This window comes from Prunus mume, linkage group LG7 (assembly GCF_029339155.1).
Source record: "Prunus mume cultivar Tortuosa linkage group LG7, ASM2933915v1, whole genome shotgun sequence".
In the NCBI taxonomy this organism is placed as follows: Eukaryota; Viridiplantae; Streptophyta; class Magnoliopsida; order Rosales; family Rosaceae; genus Prunus; species Prunus mume.
In genome coordinates this window covers 9,162,813-9,187,859 of record NC_142704.1, presented here as the reverse complement: position 1 = coordinate 9,187,859, position 25,047 = coordinate 9,162,813, and the positions used below count along the sequence as shown (strand labels likewise).

General features: G+C 37.6%; 6 protein-coding genes across 9 annotated transcripts; 4 read left to right on the top strand and 2 right to left on the bottom strand.

Annotated features, from left to right (window-relative positions):
• Positions 1-3,568: 3,568 nt before the first annotated feature.
• Positions 3,569-6,167, bottom strand: LOC103338566 (furry). Its single transcript, XM_008241779.3, has 2 exons — positions 5,676-6,167; positions 3,569-3,860 (listed from the first exon to the last, which is right to left on the bottom strand). The coding sequence occupies exon 1, from the start codon at positions 6,074-6,076 to the stop codon at positions 5,681-5,683; it is 396 nt and encodes a 131-aa protein (XP_008240001.1). The 5' UTR covers positions 6,077-6,167; the 3' UTR covers positions 3,569-3,860; positions 5,676-5,680.
• Positions 6,168-6,760: 593 nt separating this feature from the next.
• LOC103338569 (Nuclear transport factor 2 (NTF2) family protein with RNA binding (RRM-RBD-RNP motifs) domain-containing protein) lies at positions 6,761-11,787 on the top strand. Of its 3 annotated transcripts, none has more exons than XM_008241786.2 (9): positions 6,761-7,081; positions 7,903-8,105; positions 8,741-9,044; positions 9,128-9,372; positions 9,495-9,669; positions 9,833-9,948; positions 10,038-10,100; positions 11,086-11,149; positions 11,243-11,787. In XM_008241786.2, the coding sequence occupies exons 2-9, from the start codon at positions 7,926-7,928 to the stop codon at positions 11,488-11,490; spliced, it is 1,395 nt and encodes a 464-aa protein (XP_008240008.1). In that variant the 5' UTR covers positions 6,761-7,081; positions 7,903-7,925; the 3' UTR covers positions 11,491-11,787. The 3 variants fall into 3 exon arrangements, with proteins under 3 accessions (XP_008240008.1, XP_008240007.1, XP_016651349.1); XM_008241785.2 differs by having other exon boundaries at positions 9,830-9,948; XM_016795863.2 differs by having other exon boundaries at positions 6,910-7,081; positions 7,924-8,105; positions 9,830-9,948.
• An 80-nt stretch (positions 11,788-11,867) lies between these two features.
• On the bottom strand, positions 11,868-12,702 carry LOC103338568 (wiskott-aldrich syndrome family protein, putative (DUF1118)). Its single transcript, XM_008241784.2, has 2 exons — positions 12,466-12,702; positions 11,868-12,301 (listed from the first exon to the last, which is right to left on the bottom strand). The coding sequence occupies exons 1-2, from the start codon at positions 12,616-12,618 to the stop codon at positions 11,924-11,926; spliced, it is 531 nt and encodes a 176-aa protein (XP_008240006.1). The 5' UTR covers positions 12,619-12,702; the 3' UTR covers positions 11,868-11,923.
• A 186-nt stretch (positions 12,703-12,888) lies between these two features.
• On the top strand, positions 12,889-14,304 carry TOM5 (mitochondrial import receptor subunit TOM5-like protein). Its single transcript, XM_008241787.3, has 2 exons — positions 12,889-13,072; positions 14,016-14,304. Exons 1-2 carry the CDS (start codon positions 12,986-12,988, stop codon positions 14,091-14,093), a joined length of 165 nt encoding a protein of 54 aa, XP_008240009.1. The 5' UTR covers positions 12,889-12,985; the 3' UTR covers positions 14,094-14,304.
• Positions 14,305-15,994: 1,690 nt separating this feature from the next.
• Positions 15,995-20,001, top strand: LOC103338571 (ninja-family protein AFP3-like). Of its 2 annotated transcripts, none has more exons than XM_089041198.1 (2): positions 15,995-17,385; positions 19,516-20,001. In XM_089041198.1, the coding sequence occupies exons 1-2, from the start codon at positions 16,884-16,886 to the stop codon at positions 19,884-19,886; spliced, it is 873 nt and encodes a 290-aa protein (XP_088897324.1). In that variant the 5' UTR covers positions 15,995-16,883; the 3' UTR covers positions 19,887-20,001. The 2 variants fall into 2 exon arrangements, with proteins under 2 accessions (XP_088897324.1, XP_088897323.1); XM_089041197.1 differs by having other exon boundaries at positions 16,005-17,385; positions 19,510-20,001.
• A 1,064-nt stretch (positions 20,002-21,065) lies between these two features.
• Positions 21,066-24,686, top strand: GDPD6 (PLC-like phosphodiesterases superfamily protein). Its single transcript, XM_008241789.2, has 8 exons — positions 21,066-21,313; positions 21,986-22,164; positions 22,334-22,517; positions 22,758-22,832; positions 23,330-23,439; positions 23,618-23,836; positions 24,024-24,179; positions 24,319-24,686. Exons 1-8 carry the CDS (start codon positions 21,298-21,300, stop codon positions 24,556-24,558), a joined length of 1,179 nt encoding a protein of 392 aa, XP_008240011.2. The 5' UTR covers positions 21,066-21,297; the 3' UTR covers positions 24,559-24,686.
• The last annotated feature ends 361 nt before the right edge of the window (positions 24,687-25,047 follow it).

Below are 25,047 nucleotides of genomic sequence, written 5' to 3'. Positions count from 1 at the left end.
TTTATATAAAAAAGGTTTTAGAGAATATTATTATTTCTCTATTTGTAAATTTAGACAATTTTTTCGAGACGTATATAATCTTCGCACCTACTTAATTAGCAGAGATTGTATCGATATTGTCCTAAACTGTTCATTAATAGAGTTTAGCTCAAGTGATCCCATCAAGATGTCGATACAATTTAGGGAAATGTACCACTTAATATACTTTTTTTATGAACAATCCCTTTCTTCCGATCCGAGACAACTATATTTGATCCACAAAATATTTTAGATGAGGAAAGGCATGATATATAAGTAAAGAGTAGCTAGGGTTTGGCGTTGTATATACTTCACATGCAAGAGGGGATTATTCAAGTAGCTTAGCTAGCTAGAGAGAGAGAGAGAGATCATAGGGTAGAGCTTCGTAGAGTGGAGGAGGGACCAAAGCAGGTTCTTTAAAGCATCCACTGAATGCAGAGAGAGGGACCACTACGACATGTGTATATGTATGTACTGATCATATATATATATATAGCAGTGAGATTTTCACAACCCAAGTTACACTAGTTTGTTAATATTAACTCACATGAAGACTATACATTATATATTTATACTCTTTGCATATTGTTTCCTTTCAATTGGCCTTGTGATCTGTGGCCTGCTTAGCCCCATTTTCTAGCAGTCAATGGCTCCTATAAAGTATAAATATTGTGTGTTTGAGAGAGAGAGAGAGAGAGAGAGAGAGAGAGAGAGAGAGAGAGAGAGAGGCTTTTCTTCATCAAGAAACCACACAACGCAGGCAAAATAATCAAGGAAAGTGGAATCCTCAGCAAAATAATTGAGAACGTACGTTTAATATAATATAGACTAATGTAGTTGCAGTTCAATCGTAATCAAAAGCTGAAGTCTACTTTTTCATATGCATTCAAGACAAGAAAGGAACCAGCCGACACTGACATTTTCACAGGACCAATTTATTATTTCTAATAATAAGGAACAATTTGATTATCCTCACTTTGAGTTTGTAGTGTTCGTTTAATCCCATTTAAAGCGATCTGCTCTGCTGCTGCCATTTTAATCTTTTAAATGCTTGCATGGTCATGTATTGGTTATGCAGGCAGCTGCAGAGCAAAAAGAGTGGAGACAGTCGGACTTGAGACTTGAGACTTGAGATGAGAATCTCATTTTACTTTTTTATTTATTTTAAATTTTGGTTCCTATTGGCATATTATAATGTCATCAACTTATGCTTAAAATTCCAAAAAATACTTGACCACAAAAATTCCAAATTATTTGTAACATAATTGAACTTGTTTGGTCACTCCATAAAATTGAACAAATAATTATCTTAACCTAGACAGAAAAGTGAAAAATAAAGTTGACGTCGCCAGCACCAACATTTATCTCAATTACCATCATCATGACGGCATGAGAGAGAGAGAGAGAGAGAGAGAGAGAGGCCATTATCCATCCAAAATTCCAATTGTCTAATGTACTATATATGAGTTTGTGTTATTGGGAGGGGAGATATTGATAGAAAACCAAGTTGATTAATTCAAAATTAATTATATGATAACATTAAAAAAAAACTATATGTGCAAACAGCGTGAATGAAATTTAAGAGATATTTTATCTGTCATTCACAAGCACTGATCTAGTAGTCTTTGTTTTTGGTTCTCTTGGTGTTTGTTTTCGTTCTGAAGCGTGAAAGAGACAGGTCCAAACCCTAGGGGGGAAAAAAAGAAGGTAGACATGACCATAAACAAAAATAAATGCGTGCTCTCTCTCTCTCTCTCTCTCTCTCCCTCCTCTCTTTTCTGCCTCTCTCTCTCTCAGTAAATAACACAAAGCTGCCTCCCAGCCTGTTACAGAAAGTGAAATGCATTTCCCCTGTGAACTCTCCCCGCGATGACCTCCTTTATGTCAGTAGCTTGATTACAAAGATACCGCCACAGAGGGCAAAACGGGCATAAGAGAAAATTCAATGGGTTCCAATGCCACAAATATAAAATTAACTAAGCTCGATCATCTCGTCTGGTTAATTACTTATTCCTTTAGGTTTTTTAACTAAAATAAGCAGTTCTTCACACAGAAAAGTAGATAAAATTAGAAATGAAGAAGACAATCTAATTAAGTATATCCCCAGCACTGTCACTAATGAAAAGGTTTTCCATTGATCCGAGTAAGATCTTAGCCGGTCGATTCATGACAATATAAATTTTCTCACGAAAAGAAGTACTACTAGACTAGAAACTAGTTCGTTTTTTAAAATAACATCATATACTATATTATAATTCATGTGTGGGAAAAATAAGGGTAATCTTGACAGTTACAGGATACCAACTTTTGCAGTAAAACGACAACACTAATCTGTTTGCTTGATTCATACTTCATAGAGTGCGTACGGAACTTTCTTTTACGATCATGTCTAATGCTTTTCGAACAAACTTGACCATCACTGTCTGCGTCTGCCCAACATCAAGCATGTATGAAAGTGAAGTATCAAAAAAGAAGAAGAAGATGTAAGAATTATTGGAAATATTGCAGGCGATGGGAACACTTGACGGTCCAGAAAATTGCAGCCCTTAGAGAATCAAAATATCCATCGAATTAACCCAATTTTCTTAAGATTATTTCCTCCGAGATAGCTAGGACGGCTTTGTTGCATGGCTGTTATCATGGTCCTTAATTAGAAACTAGGGATTAAGTAAGTAGGGTGGGTGGCCAAGAAGATTATTAATCTACTAATTAACAAAAAGTCACCCAACTTTGGCGGTCACACAACTATTTTAAAATCTCAATCAATCAACAACGCTAATGAACATTATAAGATCCACATCCACCTTAAGCCTAATATTCGAGGAGACGTTAACGGTTGAAGTTTACACAATCACGACAACAACAACAACAGTTAACTGTATTTCCATCTATTAAAGACAAGATGGTACCATTTCTAACAGCCCTCGGTCTTTAAAATCCAAAAACTTGGTAACAGGGTTTTCCGGATTGAGCTATGTTGAAGGATGTCATTCAGCTACAAGAGCGCCTGGAGTGGCTAGCCAGTGTGGGAGGGCCTGGAGTTATAATGGTATAAACAGAAACAATAGTTGTCCTACAAATTAAGATTTACACAGGGCCCATGGGGACAATGTGCATATACAGATTTGGCAGAACAGTGGGTTTAGGATGTCAGTTCAGGGCCCAACCCGATATGGCAATACCATCTCCACCTCATCACGGCCCCCACTGACTTCCTAGAAACCGAGGATAGGAAAGCCGATGATGAAATCCAGATCAGGCGCTGGATTCTGAGTTCAGATAAACCTATAATGTGGGTTTAGCGCATTAAACTCTACTTACTGCCTTTTTATCCTGCTAATTAAGAAAGGCATTTGACGTTGGGATTAAGGGTGAGTTGAGCTAAGTTGAGTTGTATGAATGACAGCTTATCAATCTTTGGAAAGCAAAGCATATAGCCAACTGCATCAAGAATATTGCAACAATGACAACAATGAGCAGTGAGGTCACCCTTTCTAGGTCTTCATATGGTTGCAGTTGGGGAAAGCAAATCACAATGAGACAAACAAGATTCACAAGTAGAAATCACACGTAGAAATCTTAGGAGTTAAAGAAACTAGCTGTACTGCCATCCATCACCCAACTGCGGTTGCATTTGGATTTTATACAAATACATTCTTGGACAACTAAAAGCGGCCAAATGGTTGTATCAAGTACCCTTTATTCATCTCAAACACAGAATTTCAATATGTGAGCAGACTAGGCAAACATCCATGCTAACACGAAAAGCACCTCTTTAGTGACAGAGCAGAAGAGAGGAACAAAAGACTGGAGCACAGACATTTTTACACAACGCCATAAGCCTGCAAGAAGACATAAAAAAACAAAGAGTCATTGATAAGGACTTAGACCACAAAACATTTACTATTAAATGGACTTAATATAAACATGAGGGCAATGAGCAAGCAACACCAGTACATAACCCTGATAAACCAAAGGAGATGGCAACGATCTACAGAACAAAAAAGATGGTATAGGGTCAACTTATGGATGCACATGAGGTGAAAGCAATTCTTGCTATGGAAAGCAGGCTATACTACTATTTCCATGCTTGGGTTGAGAGAAATGGAGAGAAATTTTAAAATTACTCTCATGTGGATGATTAACTGTACATAGAAACGAAGAGAAGAGTATAGAATACTGGAAGCTTTATTTTCTCTGCAAAACTGGGGAGATTTGTAGAGGAAATAAAATTTGTGGTTGTTGAATCTTCGAATATGTCCTCGACTAAAGTCTTTCTCTTTGTTTCTTTCACATCCTTCAACCAAGCATAAAATAAATTTAAAACATCCTCTCTTTTCTTTAGTCCTACCATGAGTTCCACCCTCATGGATGTTACCATGTGATCTTCTTAAAATTTGGTGCAAATATGAAACGCCACAATATCTGATAGAAGCATCAGCTCAAAATATATTCTAAGCAAGATCAAACACTCCAATCAAATATGAAGATATACTCATCAAACTTGGCCAGAGCATAGACCGTACCAAACTTTGGCTGAATGCATGTGAAACAAACAAATCGAAGTTTTCAATGAAATTGGAGCACAGGATCTTTGTATTATATCTGTATAAAGGTTGTGCCTTTGGATTAAATTCCACAACAATTGGTGTTATACTAGGGATGAGAGTTCAGAGAAGCTAGTTGTAAGCTCTCATCATTGCCTTTTCTTTGCCTACAAGGCTTTCATGTCTAATTTGTTGGCATAAAGGCTTCCAGCCTGCCTTGCAAAGCCATGCATGCAACAATGCCCAAAATTCATGGGGTAAAACAGTCACAGACAACAACAGAAGGTTTTTGGTACTAAGTGAAGATCTTTGTTCTTTCAATTAAGTTTTGCATAATAAAAGATAAAGAAAACAGTAAACTGTTTCAAAACCAAGCAACAGAGCCATATTTCCAATCCTCCATTGAGGTATGGAATGTGCCTCGACGTTTAAGGTGTAAAATACAGTATTTGTGGTGCAATTACTATCTCATATTATGAATAAACTAAAGATTCACTGATGATGCAAAGATTTCCATGGTTTCCAAAGGAAATAGAAGTCACAACAATGGAGCACTCAGAGAGAGGTGCAATGAAGCAAAATACATTCTCCTTCAGTGTAAGAGAAAATGAAATTGCACTAATCCAAAATTACAGCTACAATGCCACTGAAAGCAGCAATTACTAACCAATCAAACCTCAAAAACATAAGCTTGGAGAGCAACAAAGAACAAAACTGCAATCCTAGTTTGACCGTTCGATGAAATTCCCAACCATAAAAGAGACATAAGCAAACTCAAAAGCAACAATACAACATTCATCATGAAAAGCCCAGAACCAAAAAAAAACAAACCTTTTTCATTGCAGTCTATCTATTAACCAAACTAAAGGGATCAAATTCATGCATAAACAGATGAGATGGTAACAAAATGCGTAAAGTCCAACCATTTCTATCACAACACCGAATAAAAACTCCAACTTTTGTATTAGTCCATTTTCACAGAACTCTAAAAGCTAAAACACACAATTCTACTCAATGTTCATAATACCACCACAAAAAAAAAAAAAAAAAGATTAAATCCTTAAAACAATAAATGAAATTAAGGGAGGAGGAGGAGGAAGGAGAGCAAACCCAATTCATTTCTGGTAGCCTCCGCCTCGGGCGTTGCAGTCTTCTTCAATAACATCGGTCAAGTAAACCGGAGGGAAATCCGAGACGTCGAAGGTCTTCTTCTCCTTCATTAGCTTCTCGACATCAGCCTTCTTCAAAACGGTGCGTCTAATGGGGGGCCGATTGCGCCTCTGGTCCCGGGCGTAGTACTTGATATCGTATACGGTTTCCGGGTTGGATGTGGGCACGCAGGCCTTGACCTGGGTCGAAGCCGGGCATTCGAGCCGGTACTCGAGCGCGCCGGGTACGGCGAGCTTGTACTCCGGGTCCGCGCATGGACCCGTTATCTCCCACGGTTTCTTCAGGTACCGCTTTAGGGTTTGGACAATGGATGAGGTGGCGGTGGACACCGGCTTCGCCATTGAGAATTCAGATACAGATCAGATGGGAACTGAGAAAGGAGGGGACTTTCGACTCTTTTTCGATGGAAATGAAGTTTTGCGATGTGCACGTGTTTTTTTTTAATAAATCAAATTCATAATTTCCATTTTCTCATCAAATGCTTTTTTTATTCATTAATATTTTTAAAGCAGAAGTGGTCTCTAAAATAGTTCCATTTTCTCACCAAACACTAGAATACTTCCCTTCAAACATTAGTACATTACCATGGTTTAATGACTTGAGTTTTTGAGGTTGTTATCTTATATGAAAATTTTTGTTAGTTTGAATATATTGTTACATACTAAAGCGTTTGTCGTTCAAGTGGTTAAGAACGTTTATCTTTGACCGAATTATTGAGTTCGAATTCCTCCTTCTTATATCACTTGTAAAAAAAAAAAAAAAAAAGAATTTATTAAGAATGTAAATATTACTTGTCATTATTTTCTTACTAAGTAGTAATAAAAGTTGTGAAAAAAAAAAAAAAAAAGTTAACAAAACCAAGCAAAAAAAAAAAACAGAAGGGGTTCAGTATATTCTGCAGTGATAGTTCCTTCCCAAATCAAATCATGGACTTGCATTCCCAGAAATTTTGGACATTATAATATCCCAAAATTTCTGTCCCTAAATTCAGAAAGTAAAATCAAGGCACCAATCAATCTCTCATCATTTTTCTAGCTCAATTAAAAAATTCCAAATACCCAATTTGTATTTTCTATTCCAAGGAAACTGAAAAAGAACCTCCACAAATATGTAACTTTTTTTTTTCCCCTTCACAATTAGATAAAATTAAAGTCTGAAGCTACCGCTTTTGTCTTGTGATCTCATCAAATATATAATTAAAAAAAAGCTTCAGCCTTCAGCATCTTTCCTCTTTCATTCTGCCTTCCTATCCTCCAAGTACTGTTCCTTCTCTCTTCAACTTCACTTTGCTTCCTCTCAAGCCCACAGATCTCCCCCGCTCTAAAGCTCAGATCACTTCCAAGCAGGTACTCCAGATTCTTCTCTTGAATCCACTCTCTATGTTTACTGCCTCCACTGGTTAATTTCCATCTTTAATTTTATTTGTTAAATACTATGCTGGTGGTTGATCTGTCAATATCATGTTTCCATGGTCAATCTCTTGATTACTTTGGATGGCAGTGTTGATATATTTCTGGGTTTTTCATATTTTTATAGGGCTTTACATCAAACACAAATTTGTAATCAGATATTGTTTTCGTTATCATCCTGATGTATTTAATTCTCGGTCTGCTTCAGTTTTTAGCTGACCCTTCTTTTTCTGAGGTTGAAATCACTTGGTCTGCTCCATTGGGGATTTTGCTGGGGTTACTATAATTATAACATGAATAAAAGACTTTTGGGTTTGCAAGATTGCTTTTAATTGTTTGAGTATTTCTGTGATTTGAGCATATATGTAGGAATTGTTTCCTAATTTATGGTTTGTGATATTGTACTTCTGATCGAGTACTCAAAACCGTTTTAGCTCGTAGTACTTGGTCTTCCGAGCTCAAAGGCAAAGCCTTTGTGCATTCTGCTGGCACTTGCAGTGTGTTCGTGTGAGCTTATCTGGCTATTGGAGTTTCTTATAGTAGTCATCATTACTTTGCAGATTCTCTTGTTACAGATATGATAATCTCAATGCATTATTGGCTTTTGTAGTGATTCGAATTTGTTTAAAAATAAATTTCAATGCATTGTTTTGTCAAGAATTATTAAAAATGTACTGCTTTTGGCTCTCTTGTCGTTATTATGTTTTTCTTTGACATCCAGTTGGTTTCATTAGTTTGTTCCTTTACTAACATTACAGGATTTGAACTTCCGTGGATAGTCATGCAGGAAGCATCTCCTGCCTCTGCTCCCAGTGCCCAACTTGTTGGCAATGCCTTTGTGGAGCAATATTACCATATTCTTCATGAATCCCCACAATTAGTGCATAGGTTTTATCAGGATTCCAGCTCTCTTAGCAGGACAGATGTCAATGGCAATATGGCAACAGTGACAACTATGCAAGTAAGTATACTATGATATCACGGAAATAAAATTTATACCAAGTATCGAGACTTGAAATTTCTTTGTTGTATGGTTTAACATGGATTGGACAACTTTTTTTGTCTTTATGTTTCCAATTTAGTTTTCACTTTAAGGCATTACAAAAAGTTTGGCTTTATAGTAAGAATTTAAATATATATATATATATATATATATCCTTTTTATACAAGGTTGAACATGATTTTGGCAGCTATTCTATCATACATTGTCATATCAAATGCGTCTTTGAATGAATTTTGAACAAATCTGTAGACGGGATGTTTATTTGATGCTGTGTAGGCTCCAATTTTTGACATTTATGGACCAATTATTTGTCACCCTAACTGGTAATACTTTGATATGATACTACTCATAGACTAAAAGGTATTACTGAGTTTATATTACATAAGAACTGTTTGAATTAGATTCGCGAAACAATATAGTACATCACTCCACATAAATAGGAATCTTATTGTTTGTTTTGAAAATTTTCAAATTTTGTGCGTCACCTCTTGGACTCGATATAAACTGGATTGAGAATCCTGAACTATTATTGTAAATAAGAAATTTTGATGAAAAATATTACATTTGTTAACATTTATTATCTTTGCGAGCAGGCAATAAGTCAAAAAATTCAGTCCTTAAATTATGGAGACTATACGGCAGAAATAAAAACCGCAGATTCTCAGGAGTCTTATGAGAAAGGAGTGATTGTTCTCGTCACCGGATGCTTGACTGGAAAGGACAATGTGGGAAGAAAATTTGCCCAAACATTCTTTCTAGCTCCACAGGAGAAGGGGTATTATGTCTTAAATGATGTTTTTAGGTATATTGAGGACAATGAATCTTTGCAGACCAATAATGTCTTGGTTAACGGCATCAATGAAAGTGCTCCAGAAGCTATCTTGACAGCAGAACCAGGTTGGCATTAGTTTTCTTTCTTGATGTACCTTTTTGTTATTTGCTGTAGCTTTCATTTTCAAATTGCTTCTATGTTGTTCCAGAGCCTACTCACGCTCCTGATCATCTTGTGGTGGATCATGCAACTTCCTTTGAGGAAGAGGATCTCAATAATGGTCCCGAAGTTTGTGATCCTTCAGATAATGATGAAGGATCAGTTATTGAAGAAGAGATTGTGGAGCCCCCAGCTTACTCAAGTCAGAATCAAGGTCTTGCAGATATTGATCCAACCCCTGATCCTGCCCCTGAAACCCAGGAGGATGTTCCAAAGAAATCATATGCATCAATTGTGAGTTTAGGCTAATCACTTTCCTTTGTTTGTTTTTTTTTTTTTTTTGGGAGCAAGTATTTTTACTTTTGATGTCAACCCTATTTTTGGTTTTAATCTAATGAAGCTTCATTTTGGTGAAGGTAATGAAAAGTAATGCTGCATCCAGTCCTGTCCGTGTGCCTACCCGCACTGTGAGGACAATATCTGCAAACACCGACCATCAATCCCTTGGTTATGCAAAACCAGCTCCTGCACCAGTGGCATCAGCTCCTAGTGGTGATGCTGCCCCTGAAAGCAGCAATGCTCATGAGGAAGGTAAATGATACTCAGCTTGCTGTCTTCTTTTTCCCTAAATAAAATAATACTCAGCTTTCAATGGTCGGATTGCTTAGTTAACTTGCATAACACTTGCCTGAGTTTGAGACGCTCGTGTACTTTTTCATGGATGAAGTCTGATCTCTATTCTTTACTGCAGAAGGTCACTCCATACATGTACGGAATTTGCCATATGATGCAACAGTGGGACAACTTGAGAAGGAGTTTAAGAAATTTGGGCCTATTAAGCGTGATGGGATCCAAGTCAGGAGTAGTAAGGTCTGCTTCATATGCCTGATGCACTTTCTAATCCAACTGAGGATGCTTTGATGTAGCCTTACATGTCATATGTTTTTGGCTTTTTGCAGCAAGGATTCTGCTTTGGCTTTGTTGAATTTGAGACTTTGAGTTCCATGCAAAGTGCACTTGAGGTATACTTACTTTCATATTCTACTTGTCAAAAATTCCAAGAAGTTTCTGGAGGTCTGCTTTTTAGCCTATGTTTATTGTTATAGTTTGTTTAGTTCAGAATTAGCATTGAAAATATTATAAACTTCTCTTCTCTCTCCCCCCCCCCCCCCCAAGAAACAAAAAAAAAAGGGGGCAAATAAAGGCCAGGACTGAACCCAAGATCTCATCCTCCACCTGTATCCTTGAGGGATTAGGAGGTGCCACTAGGCCCAATGGTCATTTGCATCATTAACATGAGGATGTCTTTGTTTTCTCAGTGAAAATGGAGGCATTGCCCCCCACACATCTCTCTACGGATGTGTTATGACACTCGCCAAGATTTTACAAAGTTGTGAGCTGTAATTGAGTGCTATCTGTTCTTTTCTTTTCTTGGCTCTTTCCTTGCAGTCTTGTTAGATGAGTTGACAAAATTTAGTGTCAAATCAATTGTTAGTTTTTGCATTCCCTTTATGCAGAGCACATTATTGCTTGAGCTCAGCCCATTTGCAGACTGAGCTACTGCGCTTAGATTGTTTCACTGATTGTAACAAATGAGCTTGCACATTTGCTTGCTAAATTTAATTGAGCTGAGCTTGAGTTTCTCGGTTTGTTGAGTAGTCTTGCATTTTTAACAAGGTTCTATTTGCATACATAAACAAAAGAAATGGAAAAAAGAAGAAGTCATTCTCTCAGATGTGAAGACCTCCAGTTGATTAATAGTTGCTTATATCATCTGAACAATATCACTGGGATAACATTTAGGCAGTCCAAGAATATATGTTCATAAACTGCCATTTGACTGGCAGGTTGTAATGTGTTTATTTCTAGCTGTGGGTGCCATGCATTACTGTATCTTTGCAATCTTGGTTTACTTAGCTTGTATCAGTGTATGTTTAATCCAATTTTGAACTGGCTTGTATCAGTGTATGTCTAATCCAATTTTCAACTTGTTGAAAATCCTTACAGGCTTCACCTATCACCATCGGGGACCGCCCGGCAGTGATCGAGGAAAAGAGAACCACAACTCGAGGTAAGCTTGGCAGGGTGGGTTATAGAAGGTTGTAAGGTAAAAAGAATCTGCTACTAAATGTTGTAAAACTAACAAAGCTGCTGGCTGTTTCAGTTAGCAGTGGTGGGAGAGGAAGGTTCTCTTCAGGAAGAGCTGGCTTTCGGAGTGACACTTTCAGAGGTCGTGGGAACTATGGTGGTGGCCGTAGCTATGGCAGGAATGAATTCAGAAACCAGGGTGAGTTTTCTGGCCGAGCCAGGGGTTCAGCTGGACGAAATGGAGAGGGTTATCAGCGGGTGAATCTGAATGGAAGGGGTGGTGGACGTCAAGGTGCGGCAAACCGCAGTTCTGTTCCTGCTTGAAAAGTGGTGGATAGACAATTTTTTTCACACGACAAGAGGGTCACCTTTTTTAACCCCTTCTCTCCTTCAATTGCAATTTGTTGGATAAAAAGAGTTGTATTGGAACTATCAGAAATTTAGGTTATTTTGTTTGTTATAATTGCGAGTTTCTGTTAAGAATTTTTCTTTTCTTTTCTTTTTGATAACCTGTATTTTCTTAGATTATTTTATAGAGCTTACATGGCGTGAGTAAGTTGTGTCAATTCAATGTATGTCTATGAATCCAAATCTATATATTCTGTTATTTTGGTCATGAAATCCGTCTCCATTTTCTATTCTAATCCATGCTTGCTGACATGAAATGTTTAGAAATATGTCTAGCATTCACAATTACAGAGTGGCCAAATAATGAGAGTCTCATTATCCCAAAATGAGAACTAGTTCATCAAATTTTTCAATTTGACTTCTGCAAGTTGGATACAAAATTTGAAGCAGCAAAAGCTGCAGAACCACCCACCACTGAAAGCAAAGCAACAAAAGCTTGTACCCCTATCTCCAAAGGATAATCCTCAGGCACAAGATAGACTACAAATGGCCCCAAAAGCAGCAGTACTAAGCTCAGAGTGAACAATGCCCCCGGAGTTCCCGGGTCAGTGGCTGCCGATAGAACTCCGAATTCCTCCGCCTTGGAGAGCAGACCTAGTTTCTCTATGCTCGACAGCGAGAGCCCGGACTTCTCTGCCGCCGATAGCAGGCCGGCTTTCTCTGCTTTGGTCAGTAGCTTCAGTTGCTCCACCCTTGTTAGTAGCTTAACTGGTGATTTAGTTGAATTCTGCATTATAAATGGTTCACGTTTTAGTCCCCAGCTTGACACAATTTTGATGAGGGAGCTGCTAATAAGCTAAAGCTATCCCAAGAACAACATAATTTTTAACATATTTTACAAGACAGGGCATAGGCTTGAGATATTGCATAAACAATATAAAAAGAAGTTACCTTCTTGGAGCTAACTGTTTTGTTAACAGAAGGAATGGGCTTCTGGGTAGCCATGGATTGGATGAGGAGGGGTGAGAAAGAAGAAGCATAATTCTCTCTTCTGCCTCTCAATGGCGCACCTCTCACGCTGCTACAAAATGCTTTGGCCTCCATGCTCTCTCTCTCTCTCTCTCTCTTTCTCTCTCTATGTTTATGATGGCTTTCGCTGTTTCACAGAGTTCGTGAATCCTTGAATTGAAGGCTGGTTTGGCTCAAATTAAATAAGTGGACAGGAAGATAGGTTCGAGTGTAAACGTGTCACCGCGTGGACCGACGGATGGATCAACTGTTTCTCCTCCATATAAAGGGACTTTTTTTAATGAGCAAGGTTATTGTAGTAATTTCGCTACTTACCCTCCTTTTAAGTGGGTGCCGCGCGGTGTGGTCCTTTCTATCTCATCAAACACCTCCAAATCTCAAAACCCCAAACTTAAACCCTAAAGCACAAATTCTCTCTCTCCCTCTCCTTCTCAACACATCAATGGCGGACTTCCCGATCTCACTGGACAAGGCGAAATACTTCTTGCAGTCCCAGTATCATGACGAGGAAAAGTGGGCCCTTAACATGGTACTCTCTCTCAAACACTCTCTCGCCGTTTTCGATTTTGTTGGAAGCTTAAGACTTGTGATTAGAATTTCTCGATTTTGATTTAGGCGTGATTTCAATTGCATATATGTATAATTTCCTCATGTTTTGGCCATATGATGTGGGAAAAGTTTATGTTATTTGGATTAGAATATATAATTTTCCCGGGACTTGCGATTCATGGAGGTCGTAGGGGATGTCTGACATTACCATCGGGAAAGTTAAAAGAAGTTTTGTTTCGCAACTACAAGTGTTACTCGTACTTCATATAAGTGTTGTGCCGTGGTTTTTTTGCTGTTAATTATACATAATATGTTAACTTGAAAGCTTTACAAGTGTAAGGAAAACATTGTTGATATGTTAGATCAACAAGTGTTAGTCAAACCTTGCTTTTTTATTTGTCTACGATGTGGAATTTGGATTATGGTATCTCAGTTATTAACATTACAAATTGTGCAAGTTTCCCAATAGCAATTTTTTGTGATTACTATTGTGCATATAAGTTATAACAATAGATGTGCTTTTAGCGATGCTCGTCTGTTTATCATTAGATCTTGGTTTCCGTAAAAAATTGTAAACCAAAGACACATAAGTTTTTCCTTGCTAGACTTGTGCTTCTTTTCTAGACTCCAGTCTATAGAAAGTGTCCGATATCGATGAGTGTGATTTGCAAAGTTGCCTTAAATATTTTGATCTTTTCAGTTTTTTTCTTTTTGTCCGGGATCGTTTCAGATAGTGATGCTTTATAAACAGGGGCTCTTTTGCCCTTGTTATACTGTAGTGAACGTTTCTTGTGTTCTTTCAGAACTCTTGAGTTTTATTTGTTTTGCATGGATGCCAGATGCTATATGTCACTCATAAATCCATCTTTTTGTTGAGATAACAATGGAGATAAAGGAATTAAAAGTGTATTTCTCTCTTGCAGAAATTGCTGCGTGCTGCAGGTCTGTTTGCAGGATCAATTCTTCTAATGCGGAGTTACGGTGATCTGATGGCCATATGAGCTTTTCTTATGTGTTATAGGACGTCCTAATTAGCAAGTTCTGTATGCTTCCTTTGTTGCTTATGCGGATTTATTTGGCATTTTGTTAAATTACAGGTTTTCCTGTTTACTTTAGTTGTGGTGGTGTTAATAACTTAAAATGAGTTTCCAAGCATATGAGCATTCTCTCTTGGAGAGTTTAGGACATGAATGACATTACATCACTTTCATATACTGAATGGTTTTTATGAATTGCTTATTCATTTGATTTTCCCTGCAACCAATTGATCATTTTATTCCTTGTAGACAATCCCCAAATTGTTTTGACATCTTCAAATACATCAACTTTTGCTAGATATAGTACTCAACCCACTTCCAGCCAAATTTATGTTCTTCATTTTCATCAGACATTTTCGTTCATATCCATTTTCTTTATCCTTGTTTTGTTTTTCTTAATTTTCAAAAAATTCATTCTGTGAATCTTGATAAGTGGTGTTTGCCTTAAAGATGAGAAAGGCTTTCATGAAACGGGAATAACACTATCTTGTTTTAACTGGTCAATAATGCTATGTCACACGGGAAAATGTTCTATCCCTAAGTTTTCCAATTTTAAGGAGAGTAAAGAACTCATGTGTCAGCCAAAAGACAATGCCATTTAGAAAGAAAAAATATTGGACCCATGGAAAATGTTCCCGTTCTTTAACAAGTGACGTATGAACTAACCAAAAGTTGAACAGCCGGATGTGTTCTATTTTATTTAGGCGTTGTTTGGGCCAGTGGAACTCATTCAAAAAAGCCCAAAAGAGAACATTCGCTATGTTGTATCTTAGGCCTCGCATTTTTTTCTATTTTAATCAAAGCCCATTGCTTCATTTCTTCACAATTTTTTACCCTACGATATTACGAAGAACACTAGGGGTAGTGTTGAGTTTTCACATTTCATTGTTCGTAAGTTTTCAGTTTGGTTTGGTTGTCTATAATCTGTGTTTTTGTTTTGTTCAGTTCAACTTTTTTTTGCCCTTTCCGCATCTAACGATCCAAAACTCTTCCCTAGAGCCAGAAGTCCACTCGACCGTTCGATCGAGAGAGATATGTACAAGGGCGGCGGGAGCACCTTAAGCTAAGATGGGCTGTACTCCATGAAAATATGTGTAAACATCTCTATGAAAATTATGGCTTCCAAATGAGCCAATTGATAAAAGTGATGGTAAGTTAAAATTAACACTTGGCAGCAGTTGGTCCCTTGCTCCCAGCGCAGGTGCGAGCCCTTGGCCCACCTTGCATGCAATCTGACAGCAAAGCGCAGGGATACATCACTCGTACGGGAGATCCAACACGTGGCCTTACAACTAGTCAACTGGGCTTTCCTTGTGGACAAAAGTTTATCCCACCTCAGTGAGCAGGCCTCTTGCGCATGGCCCACACCTGTCACATTGGATCTGATAGAGAGCTCGACGCCCCCAATTTTTCTCAATTCCCCACCGCGGGTTTTTGCTCTGAAAAATTATACGGCGATTTTCGACGAATCATGATGAGGGATGCTTTTGTAAAACATATGTGAACAAATTCTCTATCAATTGCATATGTGAGTTAGGTTAGTTTATCAAGACAATACGTCCGTCTTTCTATTTTTATATTCTAATAGATTTCTTTGAAAATTAGACTAATGTAAAATAGTTAAACAATTACTTTGTTTTTTTTTAAATCTCTATAAACAAGAATTTAAAAAAATGGATTGACAAATGCAAGATGTGGTTTTAAATATATAGAAATAGCATTAAACTTGTAACATTAAAAATTGATTTGCAAAAGTTAAACTGAATGCCCTTAGAAGGGTGCAAAAGAGGATGAACAATTCACTTTAAAAAATGTGAAATTACAAGTGGGGTTTGCTGCTAGCACATACAAAACAGAGCCAAAACAGAGTTCTTCAGACTGACCCCTGATTTTGGTCGCCGTAGTGTCTAAATTCCAATTTTATTTCCTTCTACTTCCGACACACGGCTTTTGAAGGGAAAAAACACTCGCCACACTCACTTTTAACTCCTTCCACACCTCTCACTCCAAATCCCCGACTTCACCAACCCAGTAAGACACTGCTGTAACAGTGCTTTATCTTCAACTCCTGTTTTCTTTTTCTACCTTCTGAAGATTTGCCATCAATTTTGCTCACAATTTACAAACACAATCCGGAAGAAGGGAAAGAGGCGCACACAGATACATACAGCTAAGCTGAGTTACAAGTGGTGGTAGTGGTAAGGGTCATTGAGCTGCAACTTGCAAGACAGTGAGAAAGATCTAAAAAGAGTAACCGTACAAAATGTGAGCCACTCTCCTTCTCACACTCTACGCTCTCTCTCTCTGCCTCCTCTGATAACCACGTGGGTTTTGAGAAATGCCAGCTACAATGCCATTGTCACCTGCGGCAACACCTACAAAGAACAAATTTTGTCCCTTTTCTCGATCCATTTCCAATATAAACCCCCCTCCCTCTTCTCTGATCAGTTGCAGTTCTGTATTTGCATTGCAGAGTGGTCGGTGATCGGTGATCGGTGGTGTCTGTAAAAAAAACCTGTAAGCCTATCTGGGTTCGATAATTTCTCTCTCTTTCTCACTCTATCATCTTCATTGTTTTTGCTGCTCTTTTCAATTGGTTTAAAGAACTTATCTTGGTTTTTCAAAGTTTTCACGGTTGTTCTTTCTTAGTTTATAATTTGCTCTCCATGTTTTTGTGCCTAACTTTTAATTTTCTTGCAAAAGGAGTCTTAAAGAAAGCGTTTTGAGACCAAGTTGCTCACTTTTCTGTCTGCAATGGCTGAGGCAAACAAAGACCAGGTTTCCCAACCCAACAACAACGCCATGCAAAACAACAACGCCGATTCTGTGAACCCAGAACTCAACCTGGGGCTCTCTCTTGGAGAAATCTACACTGAAAATCCCAACGATAACCCTCTGGCTCGGTCTTCAACGATGGCTGGATTCTTAAAACCCAAAACGACGGCGGAGGAGGAAACGTTGGCTGCTCCTCTTCTTTCAGTACAGCTGCCAAGGTCAAGCTCTGTTCCGGAAAGGACAGGGCAGCGGATGATTAGGCACAAGGACATACTGGCGTTGAGAAGAATGGCGAGAAAGAAGAGGTTGGCAGACAAGCTGAGGAAAGAAGAATTAGCTGCTGTTTTGCGAGAGAGGACTAGCCCTCCGGCAGCACAGGCATCGCAGCCGCCTGAAGCCAACGCCACCGAGCCCTTGAGCACCGTTTTTAAGTTCAAACTCAAAGCAGAGGGATATATCTCTGTACCTGCTGCTCCAAACGGTAAACCACATCCACATATGAAGTTAATTATTTGCGTATGTATTTTTGTTTCTGTTTTTCCTTTGTTTACCCTTTTAATATTTTGCTTGACATAAATTGTGATTGTTTGATCTTATACTTATGTTTAGTTGTTCTTGTAGTACTTAGGATTGCAATTTCCTTGATTTTGGTTATGTATTCTGTTAGATCGCAAATGAATTTTGCCGCATGATGTTTCTGTTGAAAGAAATACAGTACATAGTCAGTTGCATGAGGAAGATAGTATATGTTTGGATGAAAAATAGGAACTTTTGTTCTTCTATGATTCTCATGTGTGTTTGTTTGTTTGTTTTTTTAATATGTTTTTCTGGTTTGTTTTATATATAGTTGAATGCATGGTGTGCTAAAATAGACACCTAATAAGAAGAGGAACAGTGTAGTTAGTAAGAAAATGTAAGTAGAAAAACCGCAGTCGTGTTTGGAAGGTCACTATTGAAAGTCTTGAATTGTTCGTGCATGGCAGGGGAAATGCTTTCCATGCAATTTGGTTAGGGTCATTGATACCATTTGGTAATTGGTATTTTCGATTCGGTCATGAAAAGGGTAACAAAATGGCAGAGCATGTGGGAAAGCAAGACAGGAGAATTTGCAGCGTCCATGTGGAAAGATGATCTCCGTTCCTTTTGCTTCGTCAGCGATGTTAAAGATGGTGATGACTGGTGAATCCGAGCATGGAATCCGGGAAACATCCGTGTGTCGACAAAAATTAGGAAAGAACTTGTGTCTGACAATGTATCGATGGAAAAAGAAAACGAATTCATTTGCATATTGACAAATATTAAGAAAAAGTCTATATTCGACAACATATCAACAAAATAAAAAAACAGCAGTGCATATCAGCCTAATATAGAATTTGAACCTTACTGCGTATGGACAAAATCAAAATCAAAATCAGAATTTGAACCTTAACAGCAGTGCATGTTCTGAACGGAGTTAGTTTTCTTGACCATAAAGTAGTAGTTCTAACACTTGAAAAATCTTTTGTCGCTCTGCTTCCTGGTATTTTTTACTTCCTTTCATCCTTATGCATACAACTTTGTGTGAACATGCTTGGTAGAAGCTTCTTCTTTGGGATTTTAGTTTGTAGCAGTCTTGTCTTAGATATCTCAAAGTTTCATAGTGACAGAGCTCATGATATTTTTAGATTATTAAACAAAGAGAAGTTTTCCTTCCTTTAGTTGAGGTGGGTTTGGGATACAGATCTTGGCCTGTTCAGCAGCATAGTATGTCCGTTTCTGGTGTGGAAACACCAGTATGTGAGATGCACTGGTAAAGGAAAGAAGGCAAAAGATTAAAAAACACAAGAATGATTTTACATATTATCCCAGTCCAATAACATTTTCTAAGCTTCTTCTGTGGTGGCATTGAAGTCTAAACATTTATGCTTTAGAAGTCCTAAGCAATACATGGGTCTAAAAAGGTGACAGAAACTAATGTCTACAGACCAACATAGAAAACATGCTGCCTGGTCTTCATAGGTTTAAGTGTTTGTCTGGATTGTTCTTTACCATGTCCTTGCTGGTAAACCTTCTGTCAGGAGGAGGGTTTTAATATAATTCAGGATACCAATTTTGATGTTCTGAGACAACTGAAACATAGGTTGTATATCCACTTTCTTGTTCAGCTATGTTATCTTATTGTCATCTCCATGATTATATACTGGAGTTTGGTTCTTCTTCTTTTGAGTATACTTATTTCAGCATATACAAGTGTAGCCTCCACCAAGTTGAAATGTGAAAGGTAAAGGACTTCATTTCTCTTAATAAAAGCAGTATTTATTTCTTATAAATGTTTATCCAATTGCGGACGGTGCCTGTTAGATTTCCTTAAACAAAATCTGTGTATGATCTAGTAAGTCTCATTTACAACAATAGATGATTAATGACTGCTGTAAAGTCATAGCATTATAGCAGCAAGAACAATAACATTTTGAGACAACTTGCTAGTTTCAGATTGAAACCCCTGCTGATTAAGACTCAGTTTATAGTATATAACTTTCTTTGACCTGTGACATTTACTTCCATTCAATTTTCTTCTATTGTACATTCTTCCTCAAAGATTTGAACTTGTGTAAATTCCATGCAGGAGCAGGATGTTTTGAGACATTCCCTTCCGGTAGTGACAACAAGCCGGTGGTCACCTCTTCAAAAGTGGCCACTTTAGAACATGTCAACCCTGCACAAAATGTCATGGAAAATCCCTCAAAGGCGGCTAGATTTTCCAATGCTGTTGTGCAGAAGGAGGAGCTGACATCCAAAATGCCTTCTGTGAGAACCATCGGAGCGGATGGGAAGAAGACCGAGGGGGTTCTGTACAAGTATAGACAAGGCCAGGTCGGCATTTTGTGTGCTTGCCATGGCAGTTTTCTCTCCCCAGCCGAATTTGTCAAGCATGCTGGTGGAAATGAGGTGGCAAACCCCCTGAGGCACATCATTATCTGCTCAACTCCATCTGATGATTAGGTCAACGGTGGTGGCTCTGTCGCCCCATTGTAATTTTAATGGATAATTGAACACCTTGAGTTGAGCAATTAGCTCTATTTTTATAGTGAAAGTTTACTCTGATTATTATCCTTTATATAGTCCTTTATGAAATAACTTTGGAAGGTTATATGGAACTCAGGTGATGCTTTAGTTACCCCAAAGCACACTAACAATCTACATCAAGCAGACCTCCGGTGTCCTTGTAACTTGTTGGCTTTGTGTTTTATCCAAAGTTTAGCAGGCTTTGGGTTCGAGTGGCATCAAATCGAAAAGAACGAATAAAAACAACTGAACAAGTCAGACTAATCTCATATTTTGTGTAAACCAAGTTGTCTCAAAAAGGTTAGACGATGAAATTAGGGGCCAATGGAGGAAGTAAGGAATCGGATAATTTAGGAATTGAGGAAGTAAGGAATCGGTATGAAATCAGAGTGATACCATTACCAAAAACTTCAATTTGTGTTGCAGCATCGTAGCTTCAATGCTCCATCATCCTCTATTGAGCCATCAAAAGATATGCCCAAAATAACTGATTTTGTTTTTCCCCACAATTCCTCTCCTCCTTTTCTTTATTTTATGTTTTTATTTGGAGAGGGAGGAAAGGTGAGAGTTGAACACTAGCTAGGCTGTAGGGATAAGCGTTCTACTCTAACTCAACTGTTGAAAGAAACTACAAGGAAATTGGATTTCTTCTCTCTCTTTTTTTCATTCAGATCTCGTTCATACAAACTCATTTAAACAAAATCTCATGCTTCGCTATTTCCTGATTGAGTTTTTAATGCTCTGGATCTTCTTCCTTCCTTCTTTGCTTTCCACTAGAGTTTTAAGCCTATCACAATTACAAGTAGGAAACTTTATCTTTTTCAGCTTCCTTGTATCATTCTGAATTTTATTATATATTAGAATAAGTTAATTCTTTTTTTTTTTTTATATACCTACTTTTATTAGCCGTTTTTAATGATCTCTCACAGTAAAGAAGTGAACCATTCAGTCAACGCGCCAACTGGTTGCTGATTTTAGAAATCAGCATCCCAGTGCAAAACAACAATGACCTGACAATTGAAAAACAAACCCAGCCCAATCATCATCATCCACGTGTCCAAACTCCCTCGTACGCCAACCGTCAACGGCCGGTGTTGCAGTTTCACGCTTCCATTCCAATGGCATCTAACCTGTCACTGCCAATTTGGCCTTATTTTCCTGGTGGAGCCTATCTATATATTCGAGGAATATTCTCGGTTTGCGGATAGATCCATGACACCGAATTTTCCGAGCCTCTGTATTATAAAACTCCCGGCCACACACGATTCTACCTCCTTAGAATACAAAACAACAACTCGTATTCATTCTTCAAAGTGAAAGCTTTGCAGAGAGAAGCTGGGCCAACACCATGGCTTCCTCACACTGTAAGCTGCAAACTTAACTTCTTTTTTTGTAATTCTTTTTCTTGTTGATGGCATAAGTTTTTCAATGTTTGTATGTGAATGATCACTGGGGGTTTTTTCCAGTTTTGAAGAAGGCCTGATTTTTTTCTATGGGCAGTTGATGTACTTCTAATATTGGCTTTCTATCTGATTTGGCCTTGGCAATTGCTTATCTGGGTTTGTTTGATTTGTTTGAAGCTGACATTTGACAACTTTCCTTGGATTGCTTAATATGATCTGGCGCAAGTTAATTGGTTGATTTTAGGGAAATTGATGTTTAGTTGGAAAATGCCTAAAGTTTTTCTTAGTTAGCACAATGATAGCCAAGGTGTGAATGTGAGGTTGTGCTTTGTTCTACTATTTTTAAGTAGGTTCTTTCAATTGAATGAGACAATTGGTTTTCTAAATATGGATTGCAAATAGCGCTGATATTGATCTTGGTTTATATGTATGATATAGTCTTAAGATACATAAGTTTGATGCCATTCTAAATTAGCAAGTGCCTTTTACCGTTTAGGATAGCAAGACTCTATCTTTATTCTCCAAATTATGAAAAATTTACATACGGCACGAAAATGTATTTAATTATGTAACCCAGCAGCATTCTTAGGTCTAGAATTGATGGTTTACTTTTGATGTTTTTGCATTTGACAGGTTTTGCTCCTTTCGTGTTCCTACTGCTCCTTGTTGGGTGTTCCGGGAGGCCATTTTATCCACTTCCTAGTAAATTAGCTGATGGCGATAGACAGCCTCTGCAAACTTCTCGACCATACAACATTGCTCATCGAGGTTCAAACGGAGAGATTCCTGAAGAAACTGCAGCTGCATACATGGTAATATGGGCATTTATATGCTTATTAACCCAGCTCTCTTAGTTTTAGAAGACCACTGACTGTTAATGATTAGATGCTGCAATTTGATGGTATTAAAAATACTTGTAATAAACTTCATTCATCCACTTGATAAAAAGGTAAATGAGTACTAAAAGATTCATTCTTGCAGAGAGCTGTTGAAGAGGGTGCAGACTTCATTGAAACAGATATCCTATCTTCTAAAGATGGTGTTCTCATATGCTTTCATGATGTGACCCTTGATGAGACAACTGATGTTGCAGAACACAAGGAATTTTCAAATCGTAAAAGGACCTATGAGGTTCAAGGGGTCAACACTACTGGTTTTTTCACTGGTATGGAAAGCCCTTCAGCTTTCAACTTTTTACTGAATATGATCACGTTGTGTTGATGTTTATTTTTGTACGTCCGGTCTTCTAACTGAAGACTGACCATAGTTGAGCACCCAACTGATAAGTTTTGTTAGTTTACCACTGTTCCCAAAATCATATTGTTACTTTTTTCAGAATCTGTAAGTTTATTGCCATTCAGTGTTATCAACTGAGGAAATTAAAATTTATTTTAAACATATGCAGTTGATTTTACACTAGAAGAACTGAAGTCATTACGAGTGAAGCAGAGGTATCCATTTCGGGATCAACAATATAATGGTTAGTTCCTATTTCTGGTAAATCACTCTGAATCTGAGCATACATTTTTTTTTTAATTAAAAAAAAGTTCCTCTTGTTCAAAAATTGTTTTCTGCTTTTTGATTTATTTATTTATGTTTACTTTTTGGCTGATTTTTTGATGATAGAAACCTTATTTCAATATCAGATTTCTAACCATTACTAGCTTTATCTTGTTTCTGCAATTCATATACGCACTATTTTGTTGGTTAAAGTTTACACTTTTATTGATGGCCATGGGTTGGTTCTTGTTGTTAGAACGTGGTACCTTGATTTGGTCTTGATGAGTAACATCACCACTTGACTCATGGTTCTAATTACAGTTGAAAGGACAACTCTAGGTAGTTCCCTAGGTCATCTTATAGAACGCTACACTTATTTTTCATATGGAAAAGCATATATGTTTTCTGTTTTAGTCCTTTTTCTATAGGGGCAAATATAAGGATGGTTAAGTATATTTGTTTCTGATGTATCCTCAGGAAAATATACTATTATTACTTTTGAAGAGTTCATTGCAATCGCATTGGACGCACCCAGGGTCGTTGGAATATATCCAGAGATTAAAAATCCAGTATTGATCAACCAGCATGTGAGTATCGTGAAACCTTCCACAAAGAATGGTTGCACATAACCTGATTAGCATTATGCCTTTTTCTGAAACATGGAATGCCATTTCATGGTTAAAATTTTGCTTCATCGATGATGAATCTGATAGATATCTTTTTCATTTTTTCACGACGCGTGGCTAATGTTTAATATGATGACAGGTGAAGTGGGCAGATGGCAAGAGATTTGAGGACAGGTTTGTGGAGACACTTAAGAAGTACGGATACAAGGGTTCATACTTGTCAAAAGATTGGTTAGAACAACCTGCATTTATCCAGTCATTCGCTCCAACTTCGCTTATATACGTATCAAATCTGACAGACTTGCCCAAGATATTCTTAATTGACGATATCACAGTTCCAACTCAAGACACTAATCAGGTTCGTGTTCTTTCTAGTTTTATCTCCCTAGAGACTACTTACGCTGTTTGCCTATCATAACTTCTTTATAGAGATTAAAGACCGAGCTTAAACTGTATCTAAGTCCAATTTTTGCAATGTAGTTCATCCATTGAGTCTTTCAGTATTTATATTCCTCTCTGACTGACATCAAATTGATCATGTGCAGTCCTATTGGGAAATTACTTCCGATGCCTACCTGGACTTCATTAAAGATTATGTGGTGGGCATTGGACCATGGAAGGATACTGTGGTTCCTGTAGTAAACAATTATTTGCAAACACCTACTGATCTGGTCTCCAGAGCCCATGCTCATGACCTACAGGTAGATTTCTTCCCTGAAAAGACTTATTCTTGTTCAGATTATATGAAATATGAATGCTTCAGATCTATAGATGTAATTATTGGACATAATAAAGTATTGTGCGTGTTCTTATGTTTCGTCTTCTTCAATTCCGATGCAGGTGCACCCATATACATACCGAAATGAGAACTCATTCCTGCACTTTAACTTTCATCAAGATCCGTATTCAGAGTACGATTATTGGATTAATGAGATAGGTGTTGATGGACTTTTTACAGACTTTACAGGCAGCCTGCATAATTATAAAGAGTGGAGCTCCTTTAAGGAAAGTGATGACAAGAATGCATCAAACTTACTGCATAAAATAGCGTCAATGGTCTCTTCCTATGGAAGGGCATAAGATTGTTAAATTATTATGTGTAATTTTTATCTTGTTATCGTAATTTAGTGCAACCTCTGTGGACTACAACCCTGTATAATTAGTTCAGAAATCTTGCCATGCTAAAGCAATTTAGTGCAATTGTTTCATATTTCGTCTTTATATTTCATAATGTCGATTTCAAAATGGTTTGTGCACCACATTTTCGATATGCAAAGAACAAACGAGTTAGAAAATTTCTCCTCTTAGATTTTTATTTTATTACTGGGCTTAATTTTTAAAAAAATTATTTAATAAGTAGTATCGCCGCACGGCTATACTTTTGAAATATAATATATCAAAAGTATATAGCCGGTCGGATATACTACTTTTAGAAGGAAAAAAAGGGCCCCCCCAGGTTCTAGGCGGGTCCCCTTTGTTTTTTTTTCTTTCTAGCCAGGTGGCTATACTTTTTATTTATATTATATTCGCGCTGGGTTTACTAAATTGTATGCGATACTTTATATTTTA